General features: G+C 54.6%; 1 protein-coding gene across 3 annotated transcripts in view; it reads left to right on the top strand.

Moving 5' to 3' along the window:
- PTPRN2 (protein tyrosine phosphatase receptor type N2) overlaps nt 1-15,676 on the top strand; it is a 1,109,078-nt gene that overhangs the window by 950,311 nt on the left and 143,091 nt on the right. For all 3 annotated transcript variants that reach the window (XM_089336860.1, XM_051857048.3, XM_089336861.1), the window contains one exon: nt 9,290-9,502. In XM_089336860.1, coding sequence (XP_089192986.1) covers nt 9,290-9,502 — 213 coding nt within the window. The remainder of the gene's footprint in view (nt 1-9,289; nt 9,503-15,676) is intronic.

The raw sequence follows: 15,676 nt of genomic DNA on the forward strand, positions 1-15,676 counted from the left end.
GCCCTCCGCGGACTGTCATCTGCCTGTGACGAGATGTGCTCCCCAGTCCTTTCTTCCCCTTGTTCCTGCAGCTGTGGGCCTCGCAGAGGGCATTGTACACACAGATGTTGCGTTTCAGCTCTCCGGCTCCCGGCTGCTCCGCGGGGGCGCCGCGCGCCGGGGGCGCCCCAACCTGTGGCTGCGACTCAGGGTCCGGCGCTTGGGGAGGGCGAGGGGGCCGCGAGAGGCGAGTTACAGGGCTCCCAGGCGGCCGCCAGTGGGTCGCTCCCGAGGCCCCCGCCAGCCAGGCTCGCTCCCTAGGCCCGCGCGCGGGGGTCCAGGGACAGTGGCGAGGCTGGAGCGGCTGGGAATGTGATCTGGTGATCCCGCGCCGCTCCGCCCGCCCTAGGGTTGGTGGTCCAGGCCGGGCCACCGTCCTGAGTGTGGGAAGGAGGGCAAGGATTCAGCTTGGAGTCCCCGGCTCTGTTGTGCGCCTGGGTCCGGCAGTTCTCCTGGACCAAAGGTGGCAAAACCTCCTTAGTGCCCGCGTCCTGCAAGGCGCTTTCTATGCGCATCCGAGACCTAAAAACTCGGCGGCGGAGGCGGCGGGGGGCCGGAGGGTGGGGGCTCTGGTAGCGTGATGGGGGAAGGGTTACGCGTTGATCTGCCCTGCGTGATTGGCCTGTTTCAATATGAAAAGGGAACGCAAAAAAACCCACGGTGATATTGGAAGTAACTGGAGACAGCAGTGTTGCGCGAATCGGTTTCTCGCTGAGTTGCTGCGCTCCCCACCCATTCCTTCCACAGTAAAGGTCACGGCAGGGCCGTGCGGGTTGACTTTTCTCGCCCAGGCCTCTCTGTCCCCCGAGAGCTACCCTGAACTTGCCCAGTGTGAAGTGTGACTCGCACGATGAAAGGGAGGAGGACTGAAAAGAAAGAAAAGGCGAAGGCCCTGACTGCGGCGTTGTCCCAATGACTGACAAAGCCGATGTCCATTCATAGTCTCCGGCGGGAGAGGGTGTATGGAGAGCCGCGGCCCCTTAGCCAATTGCTGTCAGCAACATGTGGGGGGGGGGGACATCGCTATAGCAACCGGTGGCTGGGCCGCGAGCCGCGCCGCCGCCGGCCGGGTGCGCGCGGGGCCGGATATAAGGCGGGGCGCAGCGGCCGCGCCGGTTGGAGCTGCGCGCGCGGCCGGCGGCCCTGCGGGGACCGTCCCGAACCCGGCCTTGCGCCGGCCAGCGCTGCGCCCCGACCCAGCGCGCCTATCCCGGGGGCCGGGGCTGGGCGGACCACGCAGAGCTGGGTCGAGCCGAGACCAGCGGAGCTGCGGCCACCCTTGGGCTCCGAGCCCCTGCCGCCGCCGCCGCCGCCGCTGGAGACGCGACGCGCGGCACCTTTGTCTCCACCGACCGTCCGAGAAGTTTGTGGTCGGAGCAGGATGGCCCTGCTCGTCTGTAATTCCAGCGCAGGGAAGCAACTGGCTGTGATGATGGCGCCTTCGCCGCCGCCGCCGCCCGCGGCAGCTGAGCCCCAAGGCCGCTCGGCCCGGCGCACGCCCCCACCTCCTCCCGCTTGGGCTCTGGGCACTGACCCAGCTGCAGGTAACCAGGGGCGCCGGCCCGGACGCGGGCACTGGTGGGGCGGTCCAACGGGCTCTGGGAGAGGGGTGGAGGGAGAGGGACTAGGGTGGGCGGGAGGGAGCAGGAGGGACCCACCGAGGGCATCTCCCGGGGCGCAGAGTGGGATACTTCGAAGGGTGGAGGGTGTGCGTGCAGGGCTCCGATGGGCGACCTGGGCGTCCGAGAGCCCAGCTCAGAGGGTTACAACGACTCGCCTTAGGACACCTGTCAACGGCTCGGGCGGGCTAGGGAGATCTGAGACTGGGGTCATCCCCAGATGGGTTTGGGGTGGGCGTCTGGGACGGCCGGCGGCTGGCAGCTCTTGAGCGCACAGATTCAGAGGGGTGGCAGCCGTGCCAGCCCTGCGCCCCGAGATCGTCCCGAGGAGGCCTATCCGTAGACTTCTCTCCAGCGCTCTGCTCTCTGCTTCTCGCGTCGCCGGCTACTCCGGGCTGATCCAGAAAGAGGCGGTGGACGGGGGTGGGGGGGTGGGGTAGGGGTAGGAGGAGGATGCTTGCGGTTAGGGCGCGGGGCCGGGAGGAGTGTGGGACGAGGAGGAGGAAGGCCGGGGTTGAACAGTCGGCGAGGAAAGGAGCCAGCGTGGGGACATTTTTCCTCCCAGCGCATTTTGGAGCACTCTTCGCCCTCCTCACCGGGGTCCGGGAGCGCGCCTCTGTACCCACCAAGTATTCCCGAGGGCGGCGAGTTGGAGGAGGGTCCGTGGGGAGGCAGGTGGGGCGGTCAGTGAGAGCCGAGGGGTCTTCTGAGCCCCAGCCTGGCGGAGAAACTCCGGAGAGCAGCCACCTCTCCTCCTCCAAAGGGAGCCGGAGAGCTCCACTCCCCTCCCCATTTAACACCCCCCCCCCCCGCGCGCGCGGCCGCGTGGACGCCCAAAAAACTTCTAAGAAGCTATTTGAACCGAGGACTCCCTTTCCTTCCTTCGTGGTTGTGAACAGCCGCCTGCTTCGTGGTTCCGGGGAAGCCTGACTCTAGTTAGTCGGGCGCACCCCAAAATGAGGGGTTAAAAAAATCTCAGCGGAGTTGGCTTTAAGAGCTGGAGACTCCCGCCCCTGTGCGTCCCTCGTGCACTGCTCTAGCGGCGGCGCTCCTGGCTCCGCGGCCGAGGTTGGGGGGGGGGGGGTCGCTGTCACAGCCGCCAGTGCGCTGGACCCCCATTGGCCCCCGCTACGCGGGTCCTGGCAGCCGGCTGAGGGCAGCTCGGGTCGCCGGGCGCAGAGATGGCTGGGGAGGCAGCGACGGGCGCTCCCTGAGTGGCTTCGCTCGTCCCCCGCCTCATTCTCAGTTCCTTGTGCTCTGGGTTGGACACCCTTGGGTCTCCTGCGCGGCTTAGGTCCCCGCTGGGCGCCAGGGAGCCTCCCCGTCTGGAATGAAGGGCTCAGCGTGTCCAAGTGGTCTTCGCTCAGCTGGCTTTGCCCTGCGATGCCTAGATTTTAGGACGCAAGCGAACGTGCGAGGAAGTGAAGGTTTGTGCGAAGACGAGAGAGGAGACGCTCGCCTTTTATCAACGCAGGATGAAGTACGCACCGGCCCCCAGCCAAGCACACCGGGCACTGGGCTCCGGAGCGGCCCGGGGGGCCTGGTAGGGCAGCCCGGGGGGCCTGATGGGGCAGCCTGGACCGCCGTGTGCGGCGCTGGGGCTGTGGAGCGCCCGGGATTCCTGGGGGAATGCGGACGTTGTTGGGGACATTAATCCCTCCTCGGCGGCCCGCGCGCTTTGTGGCCAGGGAGGTTGGGCCGCGGCATTGTCCCCGCCGCCGGGAAAAGGGGCTTCGGGCCGCGCCGAGTCCCTTCTCAGAGCTGTGAATACCCGCGGCTCCCGGGGGCCCTCCACCCTTTGTGTCCGGCGCTGCGATCCGCTCCCTCCGACCTCTGCAGGGATCTTGTGAATGAGTGAGGGGGAGGGGGGGGGGGGCTGGAAAGCAGGGGTGAGGTCCGCCTCGCCCGGAGTGGGGGAGGGGAGGGCCGGAGACCGACTGCCAGCTCCGCCGGACCTACTGGCAAAGTGGAGCCACCGCGGGGTCCCGACCGGCGTCGCCAGGCAAAGCCTCAGGATGCGGCTGCCCGGCCTGGGTCCAGGGGGCGCAGCCAAAAACCCCTTCCCAAAAGCGAGTTGGGTTCCTGCGGGGCGGGGAGAAGCGGCTCCTCCGAGGCTGGCCGGGGAAGCACCTGACCGGGCCGGCGCGCGCCTGCGTGTGTGCCAGCCCGGGCCTCGGGGGCCGCGGACGCGTGCCAGAAACGCGGGCCCGAGAGGCGTGCGGGGAGCGGGTCGGCCGAGCTCGGGCTCCGATGGGAGGGAAGCGCCGGCAGGGGCTCCGCGAGAAAGGACCAAGTTTCCTCCTGGGGGGCCCGCTCCGTGTCGCCCTGTTCTCAGCCTGTGGGCCGCTCTCAGTTCCACCCGAGACGACTTGCAGGGTTGAAGGCTTGCTTAAGAATTAGTTCTCGCGAGGATGTCCCCTCTTGCTAAACATTCTTGGTGTCTTAGAGATGTCTGTGAAACTGATGGGGTACTTCAAGATGGCAAACAGCAACGTGTTATCTTCTGTATTCACTTTTATGCTATGCCTGAAAAAATCTTCAGCAAGTAGTCTGTTTTAAAATAGCATATCCCAACTTATTTCCATTAAAGTTTATATATTTAAGAACAGGTAATTTCTTAGAGATTCTGTTCTTTTGCGCATATAGCCTTTTTTTTTTTTTTTTGGCTACTTGAATGGCAGATTTGCAAGTACAATTTCATCTGCAAGGAGGAACAATGGCTTTCAGTTGCACAAAGGACTTCTCCCACCCTGAATTCAGACCGCAGTGCCTCTTGCTCTGATAATAGCTTCTGAAAAGATTTTGTAATGCAGAGAATTAATACATGATTATTTCCGCCTGACTTCTCTCATTTATTAGAATTCTGTGGCAAATTCCAAATTAAAAATAGTTCAGTTAACAGCTTTAAAAAATACTTTTATAAATATTATAAGACATTCCTCCCCCATGTTTTTAAAGTTTGGTCACTTGGCCACAGCCTGAAAACTTAAACATTCTGATCCACTTTAAAGGGGGTAGTTACTATGCTTTGGTAAATTTATCATGGAATTTCCAAATAACTCTAAGATAATTCATCTAGCCAACCAAAGGCAGACTTGCTACAGCAATTCGTTAATAGTCTCTAACACTAATTTCTCAATTTTACAGGGGGAAAGCTTTTTATAATTATAGTAACATAAAAGTGCCGACACACAGGGCTTGCAAATCAAATTCTTTAGAAATGAAACAAAAACACTGACAGTATCAGAAGTTTAATGTTAATGAAATTGAATGCTGTGTCCCTAAGTTGTTTTTTTTTTTTTTGGTACAAGTATATTTTAAAATTGCAAGTCAGTGACTTAGATAATGCTCTTGTGAATGGTGACATTACATAACCTTGGAAGAATACTAAATTTTGTTAGCTGTCAACAAATATTTGCCATAAAGTGTTGTATGTGTGTGACTGTCTCAGTTCTCAACAGTCGACTGTGGGTATAGAATGCCCCCCCTTTTTTTTCCTCTTCTCCTTTCTCTTAAGCTTAACACATGGACAGCTAAGAAAAAAGTTCTGAAGGCATTTTGCCATAAATGGCTCAGAAGAGTCAGTAATAGAAGTTCCATGCACTCTGACTTACAAGCACAGATAAGAATGATTTAAATTGGCCAGGCAGTGCCGAGGTGCTCATTTCGAAGAACAGTTCTATAAGTTGTTTCCGGGGTCACACATTTCTTTAAGCATCCGAACGTTTGAAAAACTGCATACTCTCAACGTGAGGGGTTGCAGGTGCAGATGGATGAGAGAAATGGGTAACTGTGCTGTAACTCACCCTCAGGAAACATCTCTACTGCTATTAGGTTGACTTGATCACTCCTGGTGATGGAAAGTTGTATTGTTCCTGCACCTGAGAGTGCTTGGTACCAGAGTGCTGATCTCCCTGTGTGTGCCTCCTGCAACTGGGGATGCTGGGGTCGCCATGTGCACCTGTGCCACCAGGCACGTTTTGGAGGGCTGCTGCTTCTCCACCCTCCTCCTCCTCACTGCTTGCCTGTTCCAACCCTCAGTAAATGGAGCAGCCGCTGTACAGAAGGAGGTGTTCTGGTTTTAAAAGGCGCCTGACTGTAAATGTCAAAGTCATAAATATTTAAGCATCATTTTCTTTCAATTTCAAGTCAAGACTGATAAGATGCCTCTAATTAGTCTGGGCTCTCTTCCGGACTTGCAGTCCACACAAAGTTGCTCAGAGTTGGGGAGCCAGGTTGGTGGGGGGAGGGGGCCCACCGGGAAAGCCACACCTGGCATCAGGAGTGTGATGCAAACCCACTTTCAAGCCCATGGAGACTCATTTCTTTCTCTTAAAGCAGGGGTCATCAGTATCTTTTTTTTTTAACTCCATACACACACATCAAAATTTTAAAAAAAGAAGTTATCTAAACTCTGTTAGTGAAAAAGGAATTGCCTTGTTTTAAAAAAAAAATAGCATTTCTATGCATTTTCGTGTCTTCCGGGATTCTTAAAACCAGACTTGCACGCAGGCCCTTCTCTCCCAATGCTGCCCAGAGCCAGGCAGGACAGGGGGAACTGTGGCAGGGTGGGGGAACCTCGGGGAAGCGTGGCTTTTCCAGCTCCTTCATAGATGTCGCGGGCTGGTCCGGAAGCAGGGTGTCCCAGCCGGGCCCTGAGACCCCGCGACCTCCATGGCAGCTGGTCCCTCGGTCACACCCCGTCTCTCCCTCTACGCTGGCGCGGCCAGACTCGCCGACGGCCCCGGGCCTCCTTGCGCCTGGGCTGGAGGTGGTGAGCCGGGGGCGGCTCTCACCCTGGCTGGGGACCCCGGTCACCCCTTCTCCGCGGAACAGCCCAAGCCCGGGCAGGGGCGGGGGAGCCCAGGGAGACCCGAGAGTATGGGACTGAAGAGATCGAGGTCACCTCTGGTGCCTTCTCGTTCTTTCCCTTCTCGCGCCTGGGACCCAGTGGGGGCCCTGGGAGGAGCGACTCTGAGGTCCCCGGGCAGTCACTCTCTGACATTTTTCTTTGACCTTTGAGTAAATCCCAAGGGGCCCGAGTGAAAGACAGCCAGGCAGACCCCATTCCGCTTCGCGCGCAGGCCAGGCTCGCCGTGGGTCAGGGCGACCGTCATAGTCCGGCGAGGACTCGGCTGGCCGCGGTGGTCTCTCTCAGCCTGCGCCGCGTCCCTGGGAAGAGCTTTGGCGTGGTCCCCCGGGTGACCGTGCGGCTCCCGCGCGTTCACAGCTCCTTAACTGGCAGGAGTGACACCCAGCGTCAGTGTTCTCTGCTTGGGAGGCCGGCGGTGGTTCAGGCCCTGTGCGCCCTGGTGCCTCTGCCGCACACCGTGGAGACCCAGGCTGGCCACCGCGCGCGTGTGCGCGGGGCGGGAAGATTCGGGAAGTCCCTGTTCCCAGGCGCAGGTAGCCACGTGGGCTCCCCGGGTCCTCGCGACTGCTGGGCGGGACCCCTCGCGAACGCTACGCTTCGCTGGGGGCGCGGAGAGCGCTCTCGCCAGCGCGGGCGCGGGTTGGGAATGAGCGCAGTGACCGCCCGGGCTGAGGGGTGGGAGGGCAGCAGCCGGCGCCCACTCTGCCCGCCGTGCCGCCGCTTCCTTTGTTTTCGGGTTCCGTCCGCCTGGGCGAGGCGGGATCCACCCGAGACTCGTAGCCGCTGGCGGGGCGGGACCAGGCGGGGGACCCTGAGTTGTCCTGTGGGCAACGCCCGCCCACCTGGGTGTCAATTCAGGCCTCTGGGAAGGCGGCCCTGTCTGCCGGGCGGCGGCGGGCGAGCCGGGCCCCTTGTCCTGGCGCGCACCGGACCCCAGGCCGGAGCTCTCGGGGAGCGTCCGGGGCTGGAGTCTCGGGCGCTCCTCCCCGCCCCCAGCTCCGGTGCGCTGCGGCTCCTCCCCGCGGGACAGCGCGCGGAGGGCGCGGGGTGCGGCGGGCTGGGCGCCAACGATCCTCCGCGCTCCGGGCCGCCGAGACCCCGGCCCGAGGAAGTCGCGCTCCCTCTCGACCCGGTCGCGCGGCGGTCGCCTGGGTTGGCCCCCTCCGGCTTCTTTACGTGGCTTTGGCTCGCGCCCCGCGCGCGGGGCGGGGAGAGGGGTGCGGGGGATGGGGACGGCGCGGGTGGGGGCTCCGAGCGGCTACCTTTGGGGGGGGGCGTGGGTCGGGCGGAGGGACTGTCTTCTGGAAGCGGCTGCCTGGGCCCGGGAGGGAGAAACGACAGGGAGGGGGTGGGGGGAGAGGAAGCCGGGGAGGGTTGGGGAGGGGTCTCCTCTCCGCGCTCTCCACGCCGAGGGCGACTGTGCGCGCAGGTTCCCCGCGGCCGGGACCGCTGGGCCGCTCGGAGCGTCCCCGGCCGCCCCCGCCCCCTCGTCGTCATCCCGGGTCCCTCCCCATTCCTCCCCACCCCCAACCCAGCTCCCGCCCGCCTTTCTCCCACTGCCCCTCCCCTCCGCTCCGTCCGCCGCCCGCGAACCCTCGCCGTCCTGCTTCGAGCGCGCAACCAGGCAGCAAAATCCGGGCGCCTTTTCTCATTTAACCCGCGTTTCCATTAACTCAGTCCCAGCGCCCGCTAATCCGCGGCACCGGAGGCTAATTAATGACCAGCTTTCGCAGTCAAGACCGGCGATAATTGCTTTCGTGGCCTTTATGATTACAAGATAAAACTGGGCCCGGCCTGACACAGAGGCACTGTGTACACTCGGAGACAGGAGGAAATGGAAGAGTTGGGAGGCTGATGCGGAGCAGAAAATTAGTAATAGAGGAGAGATAATGAATAGGCCGGCCGGGCATTCATGGGGAAAAATCCATTTTGTTACCACGCGAAATTAGGTGGTGGAAAAGAGTTTGCTAATTGTTCTCCTCTTGTAGCAAACCGGGACTGAGGCAGGGCGTGCTTTCCCATTCATTTCCCCAGTAATTGTGGGGGGCGTGGGGCGGGGGTCTGCTGGCCGGGGGTCTCGGGCGGTTTGGCTGTGGCGTGTTGAAGGGTCGCTAATACACCTCCTAATGAAGCTAATGAGGGGAGCGCCGTGCAGCGCGCTGCACGTGGAGACGAGCGCAGCGCGCCAGGGGGTGGGGGGGACCTTCTCCTACTCCCCCACCCTGCACGGCCGAGACGGGGAACTTCCCGGGCCGCCCGGCAGCGGAGGGCTGGCGGTTCCGTTCCGGGAACAGCGCTTCGGCGGCAGGTGCTGGGGTCTGCGCTGGAGTTGGCGGGACCACGCACGCCAGGGGGACGCCTGGAATGGCCAGGGAGCATTTCCCGGGACGGCAGAACGCCTGGGGCTCGGGTGACTGTGAAAGCGGATAAAGCCAGGCCTGCGTTCCGTGCACGCCCTGGATATACAGGTGCACCGGTTTAGAAGAAGGGACGGATACTTGATTTAAGACAGCAAATTAGCTGCCAGATACCTTAACTTTGAAACACAGCCACCCACCGTGGGGGACTGATGCCTCCAACTCCCTCCTAGAGAATTGCAGCCTGCGGAGTGCTATTTTGAAGTCACTTCTGCTCCCCTTGGGAGGGGGGGGTGCTGTCTGGTCTGACCCTACCACCCTCTGCCTTGGCGGAGCTTGGCTTTTCAGGGGGGCGTGGTTTGCGAAGGCCTAACTTGCCCCCTCTTTTCCTTGGTCTGCAGAAAAGCCAGCTGAAGCTCCTGCCACACCAGGCGGAGCAAGAGGACTCCACCAAGTTCATCGTGCTGACCTTCCTGTCCGTCGCCTGCATCCTGGCCGTCCTCCTGGCTTCGGGCCTCCTCTACTGCATCCGCCACAGCTCTCACTACAAGTTGCGGGAGAAGCTGTCAGGACTAGGGGGCCACCCAGGTGCCGATGCCACTGCCGCCTACCAGGTAAAAGGATACTTTGTTGTTGTTGTTGTTCTAAGTGCAGTATTGGAATTATCAACTGAGCGGGCGATGGGCTCATCTCGTTCCCTCTCCCATTGCCAGCACTCGCTCACTTATTCATAGTTTGGGTTCTTTTATGGTGCCAGTTGAAACTTCTCATTAACATTCATGTCAATACCTTGCAACTACAGTTTTACGGCTCTTATATTAATCTTGGGCCGTTCTTGGAGGGTCTCCTGTTAGCTGTGAACGCAGGTTGCTAATTAGAAATGGGGGGGGAGCACAATGCATGAATTATGTATCATCTGTTATCTTTCTTAGTTTGGCCTCTATTAATGAGAAATCCAGTGTTGCAAGATGAATTGCTTGTGTAGGTGTTTGAAGATGTCTTAAATCATGCACTTCCTCTCAGAGTCTTAGATGAAAAGATCTTTTGACCTGATCTGCTCCCACCCTCTGCTATTATTCTGCTACCGTGAAGTCTAACGCTGGCAAACCGCAGGTACAGCAGCGGCAGCCGTGAGCTGGAAACACAGAGTGCTTGCAAACACACCTGGAAATAAATTAGACCAATGAGGAAGTGAGGGAGGCAGGTTCAGGAGGAATGGGGCAGGAGGCAGCTTGCAGAACTGTGAGAAGTTGTGTGGCATGCATTTCGGGTTTCACTGTGTCCTGTAGTGAAAATGCGACTTCGGCTCTTAACAGCAGTGCCAACCCAGCAGATACGTGAAGTCAGGCCACTTGATTTGTTTTCGTGTAAAATAGTCTTTCATTCTGAGTGTATATTCCCATTTGGGAAGATAAAATAATTTGCTTAATCACTGTTTTCTAAGTTCAATCAGTGAAAAATTTGTAAGATTTTTTTTTCTCCCCATTGGACCCTTTGTTTTCTCAGATCACATGATGATGATTATACTATGACTTGTAAATAATTCATTGCCTTTTACACTCATATATAAAGTGGATCGTATTATCCTGTTGTCAGAGTTTCCTAGGTGGGCTCTCAACCTCTTTCCAGAAATACCCTCCATTCGACCAGCAGTGTGCTCCCACCAACCCCACCCCCCTCCCCACTGCCCCATGCACCAGTCTGAGCTGCCGTGTCTGCTCCATGGGGACACTCTAACCCTGCCCCACGGAAGGAGCTGCCATGAATTTACAAAATCCCTGTGCTCAAAAGCGAACAGGGACGGGAGATAGCCTTTCCTCCCATTTCAGATTTTCAGTGTTGTCGCTGAGTGGAGAAAACCTGTGGTCTCCTGGCAGTGCGATATTTTTCCCGTAAAGAAGTGGCAACTTCAAATGTGGCGAACATGGCATTTCACTCGCAGCGCGCGGCTTTGCTTCAAAGCGAAGGGGAAAGAAATCACGTTTGAAGAAGCAGCCTGAAAAAAAATGTCACCTAAACTAGTCAAAATTCATCCAGAAGTTCTATTGAGCAGGACCGTCAATACAGGATGCCAGGTCTCAGGGCCAAGTCCGAGTCAGAGCATAAATAAATTATCACACCAGTTCTATTCCATGTGTGAGAGACGGGAGATCACACAGGCGTAGGTTTTTAGAAAGCTTGTGTCCTGTGATACACTTTGAAATTCAAATATAAAATATTGATAGAATGGAAAGGTTGGTCTTGCATGCAGAAATGGCTAATTTTTTTTGCAAAAATGCAGGTTGAAAATGCATACTTAGGACTGAGTTTGTGATAATTAACAGGAAAAAAAAAAACCTTGCCAGTGACAGCTCTAATTAATAGTATCTGTAATTAAAATCATGCCCTTCCAGTAGGAAAATTGTTTGAATTTCTTAGAGTGACCTTTTTGCTGTTCCTCCTGGGGGCATGGTGGTTAAGTTGATATTGATTTTATAATGAGCTCTGGTTTGTTTAATAAGAATCTGTAATCCAGACAATAAAGGAAATGTGTGCTTTGCTTCAATCCAGATTAATAAAACGGGGGAAAAAAAAAACGAGGAAAAGATTTCCTTTAAAAATATGATCTAGGCAAATTTGGAAATGAAATGGCTATAAAAAATTTTTGTTACGCTTCGTTTTGAAATCACTCTAAAATATTCTTGCAGGGACTTGCCTTGATAAATTGTGAGGGTTTGCCTCACTAAAAGTGATTGTTTTCTTGCGAGAAAATTCTAGTGTTAGACTGTTGTGTTGTCCTGTTTTTTGTTTTGTTTTGTTTTGTTTTGTTTTCAAAGCAGAGCAAGACTCTGCAGATGAGGATGGAGATTTTGTGGTTTGGGGCTTTAAATTTAGCTGAATAATGTATGAAGGTCCCATGCTGGTGTAGTTACAAATAGAGCAACTTCATTGGTAGATGAAGCAGGTATTAATTCATTAATGCATCCATATCTCTGTGGGCTTTCAGCAGCTGCCACTGATACCCCCTCAAGTTAAAAAAAATAAGATTTAAAAAAATTGTAAGCCTTAAATGACAGATTTCAGGAAAAGTATTAGTTGCATCAGTGCGTTTATTTATTTTTAAGTGAGAATTTCTGCGCTTTGCTAATTCTACAGTAAAATTGAGGTAGTTAATAGACCTCATCTGAATTATAAGGAAAGTTAAACAATTTGATGTTGTGTTTTACTTCATGGGGATATGAGAGGAATACTGTGGTTTTTCAGGGCTCCTAAAAGAGAAAACGATTATGGTGTAAGTTAGACGTAAGTAACCTAGGAATGACAGCAGAGTAGGTGGCAATGCAAGAAGTTTTATTACTACTGGAATAGAAGGCTTCCCCTTTGAGTAAGAGAACGTGGTGTTCTTGTGCAGAGAAGGGCAGGCTAGGAGCACAGTGGTTCTGATAGGGTGGAGAAGGGCAGGCTAGGAGCACAGTGGTTCTGATAGGGTGGAGAAGGGCAGGCTAGGAGCACAGTGGTTCTGATAGGGTGGAGAAGGGCAGGCTAGGAGCACAGTGGTTCTGATAGGGTGGAGAAGAGAGCTCGGTGATGGTGTTCAGGAAGAGGCACTGGTCGCCCCCCCTCGCGGGATCCCTTCCTCCCTGGGAGTCCAGAACGAGAATCCGCTGTCCCCCGTTGAACAGCGCCAGCGTGGGTGAGATTCTTCTAGCACAAACTAGATAGACCCTTTGTGCTGTTGACCCTCGATGAAGCCTTTATCTGTGTCAGCCCTTTGAATGCACATGGTAGGGGTTTGTGCAGTCCCCACTGTGTGCACAGAACTCACTGTGAGGCTTGGGGTCAGACCCCTGGAAGGTGCCTGAATGGTCAGTCAGCTTCTCTGAATATGAGGTTCAAGGTGGCGAATCGTTTGAAGTTTTAGATTCCAATGCAGACATCTTTAAACATCATTATATTCTCTTCCTCAAAATAGAACTAGTGCATCAACAAGAGGCAGGGTGTTAGAGCTCTCTGAGATTGTGTGTGTGTGTGTGTGGATTGTTTTTGGTTTGCTGAACCTATTAGAAAGTCAAATCTTTCTTGACAGATCCTTATACTCATGGCACTTTCCAAGATGTCAGTCCCATTAGATCATCTAGCAGAGATTAATGTGCTCAAACTTGAAAAAAGAAAAAACTGGTTGCATTAATTTTTAGAATAACTGAAATACGTTGTAAGGGTATTTAAGAAATGCAATACTGCCACCATGCTTTCCCCCATTTTTTAAAAAGTTGTATTTTATTTATTTGAGTCCAACGCCCTAGACTACTCGGCCATCCTGACACACTATTTTATTTATTTGAAAGAGTTGGCGGGGGGATGGTCTTCCATCCTCTGGTTCACTTCCCAAATGACCACAATGGCCCAGGTTGGACAGGTCCAAACCCAGGAGCCAGGAGCTTCTTCTGGGGCTCCCAAGTGGGTGCAGGGACCAAAGCGTCTTCTGCTGCTTTCCCAGGTGCACTACCAGGGAGCTGGATCAGAAGTGGAGCAGCAGGGACTTAAACCCATGCCCTATGGGATGCAGGCATCGCAGCAGGTGGCCTAAGCCGCTGCGCCACAACACTGGCCCCTCCCCCACTGCTTCTGTAAAGGTGACTTTTTTTCTTCTGAAATCCAGTATGTTTGGATTACATCTCTATTTCATTATCTGCAAAGCAATTTTGTTTACTTTTTGCATGCTGGTATCGCGTATTATACACGTGTGTACACACATGTGAGTACGTTTAGACACACCCACACACAAACACTGAGATAATGTAAAAACAGAGAAGGACTGTGCTATTTGGTATCGATACATTTTATGCATTTTTTTTAATGTAGGCGTCCTATTTCTATGGAAGGTGATTGGGTGAAAAACTGTGCCAAAAATAAGTTGTTAGGTGATTAGAAGACATTCTCCTCCTTTCTCTCTCTGAGTCTCTTTGAATGTTGCATCCATTTCTTGCAGGCTTTGATCATCTCCGAGCAGCAAGTTAGTATTCTGCCAGCCCTCTCTCCCTTCCCCGACACGAGGGCAGAGACTCCTGCAGAATTTTTAGCAAGTTCTCTTTTGATGGTTGATTTCACAATACCCAGCAGGTTTCCTCGTGTACTTGGAGGCCTTTGGAACCAAACCCAGAGGAAGGCATGCGTTGGGGCTACAGGGACCGCCTGTAAACAGAGCGGCTAAGTGCACATCTTGGTTGCCGCTGCTCCTATTAGCAAGTGATTATTACTGTAATGACAGTGTGCATGGTGATTGCGGCTATGCAAGGCTGCTCGGTTGACTCCGGCTGATGGATCTGCACTTGCAAGTGCACCCTGGCTTCTCACCTCTGCTGAGAGAAGCTGAGTTCTGGCAGAGACAGGACAGGTCACAAGTTGGCTCATTTCTCTTGTGAATTAAGAGACCCTGCTTTGTCTAGGTGAGTTTAATCTTCCGTAATTGGTGTAATCACTAGTAATAGAAATGGAGAAAGGGTAGGATGATCCCAAGGCCACTGGAAAGCAGAGTGAATTTTCCTGAGGTCACTTGACCCACCGCGAGTGTTTGAGAAAGCCTTGTCCACTTCAGCCAGCTGTGTGCCTCTTAGGATGGCTTTTTTTGCTGTGCATTTAAATTTTCAGGTCAAGATCCTTTTTATTTTTTATTTTCTTTGCAATTGTTTGCGACGCAGAACCTATCTTGCTTGGAAATCGGAAGGGGGTCCTAAAATATTCATTTGAAGCCTTTCTTTCCCTAACACAGTCAAGCCTGCGGATTGAAATTTTTCTGATTTGACCTTTGCAAAAATAGCCAGTAGGACGGATGTCCGGAGGTGGGATCCTCTTGAGACTTTTCCGACGTGGACATGGTTTTGCAGATGCCAAGTCCTTGGCGTGAGATTTCTCCTACTGTTCACAGTCTCCCGGTGCCCAGAAGCGTCCCTGGACCTATCTGTAAACTAAGCAGATGCTACATGGTGGTTTAATTGGTGCCAGACTCCAGGCTTCTTGAGGCAGTAATGTGATGATCCAAGGACAACTAGCAGAGTTTTGCAGCGATGAGAAGAAGGGAATGCAGCCCAAGAACTAGTTTTTATTTGCACAGTGCTCTGTTTCAAATGACCAGTGTGCACGGGCAACACACTTTGTTTTTGGGAACTCAGTGGCCTCTTCTCGATACCTCCTCACTATGGGCCTGAGCAGTTTTCTGGAAGGCATCCATTGGCGATGCGTTTTTCTCCTAAACCTTAAGCTTTTAAATATGCACTTTCCAAAGCAGTGACTACATGTCTGTTCCACACTTTTTGCCCATGCAAAATACTCCCTCAAATAGAGCTCCTGAAATGTGAAAAATAGATCTTCAGAGAACACTGACGTCTGGAAAGGTTGCCAGAGAAAAATAGAGCATGTGGCCCGTCCCGATACAGCAAGCCACTTCCCTCGATCAGACAGTAATAATTAGATCAGACTTCATTAAAAACAACACTGAGATGTTCGGGCGGTCACGGACTGTGATGCCTAAAGTGTGAGAATTCTGGGGCCTGAATTCGATGGCTTCTTTCTGCTCCTGTGATGTGACTAGGTTTGTTTCTGCTTGTGTAGCTTATTAGCAGACCTAGATCCTGCCAGAGTACCTGTTTCTAAGGCTCCTTCGTGTTTTCCAGGAGGAAGAGGACAGGGAAAGGAGGGAGGGGCGTTAGGAGGGACACCCGGCCACCTGCCAGGTGTCTTTGCCCAGGGAAAACCATTTTGCCCTCTGGCTCCCAAAGAGAGAACCTTCGCGGCTCACAGAGGGAGGTGTG

Source organism: Oryctolagus cuniculus, chromosome 7 (genome assembly GCF_051225735.1).
Source record: "Oryctolagus cuniculus isolate XC-2025 breed Fujian yellow rabbit chromosome 7, ASM5122573v1, whole genome shotgun sequence".
Lineage (NCBI taxonomy): Eukaryota > Metazoa > Chordata > Mammalia > Lagomorpha > Leporidae > Oryctolagus > Oryctolagus cuniculus.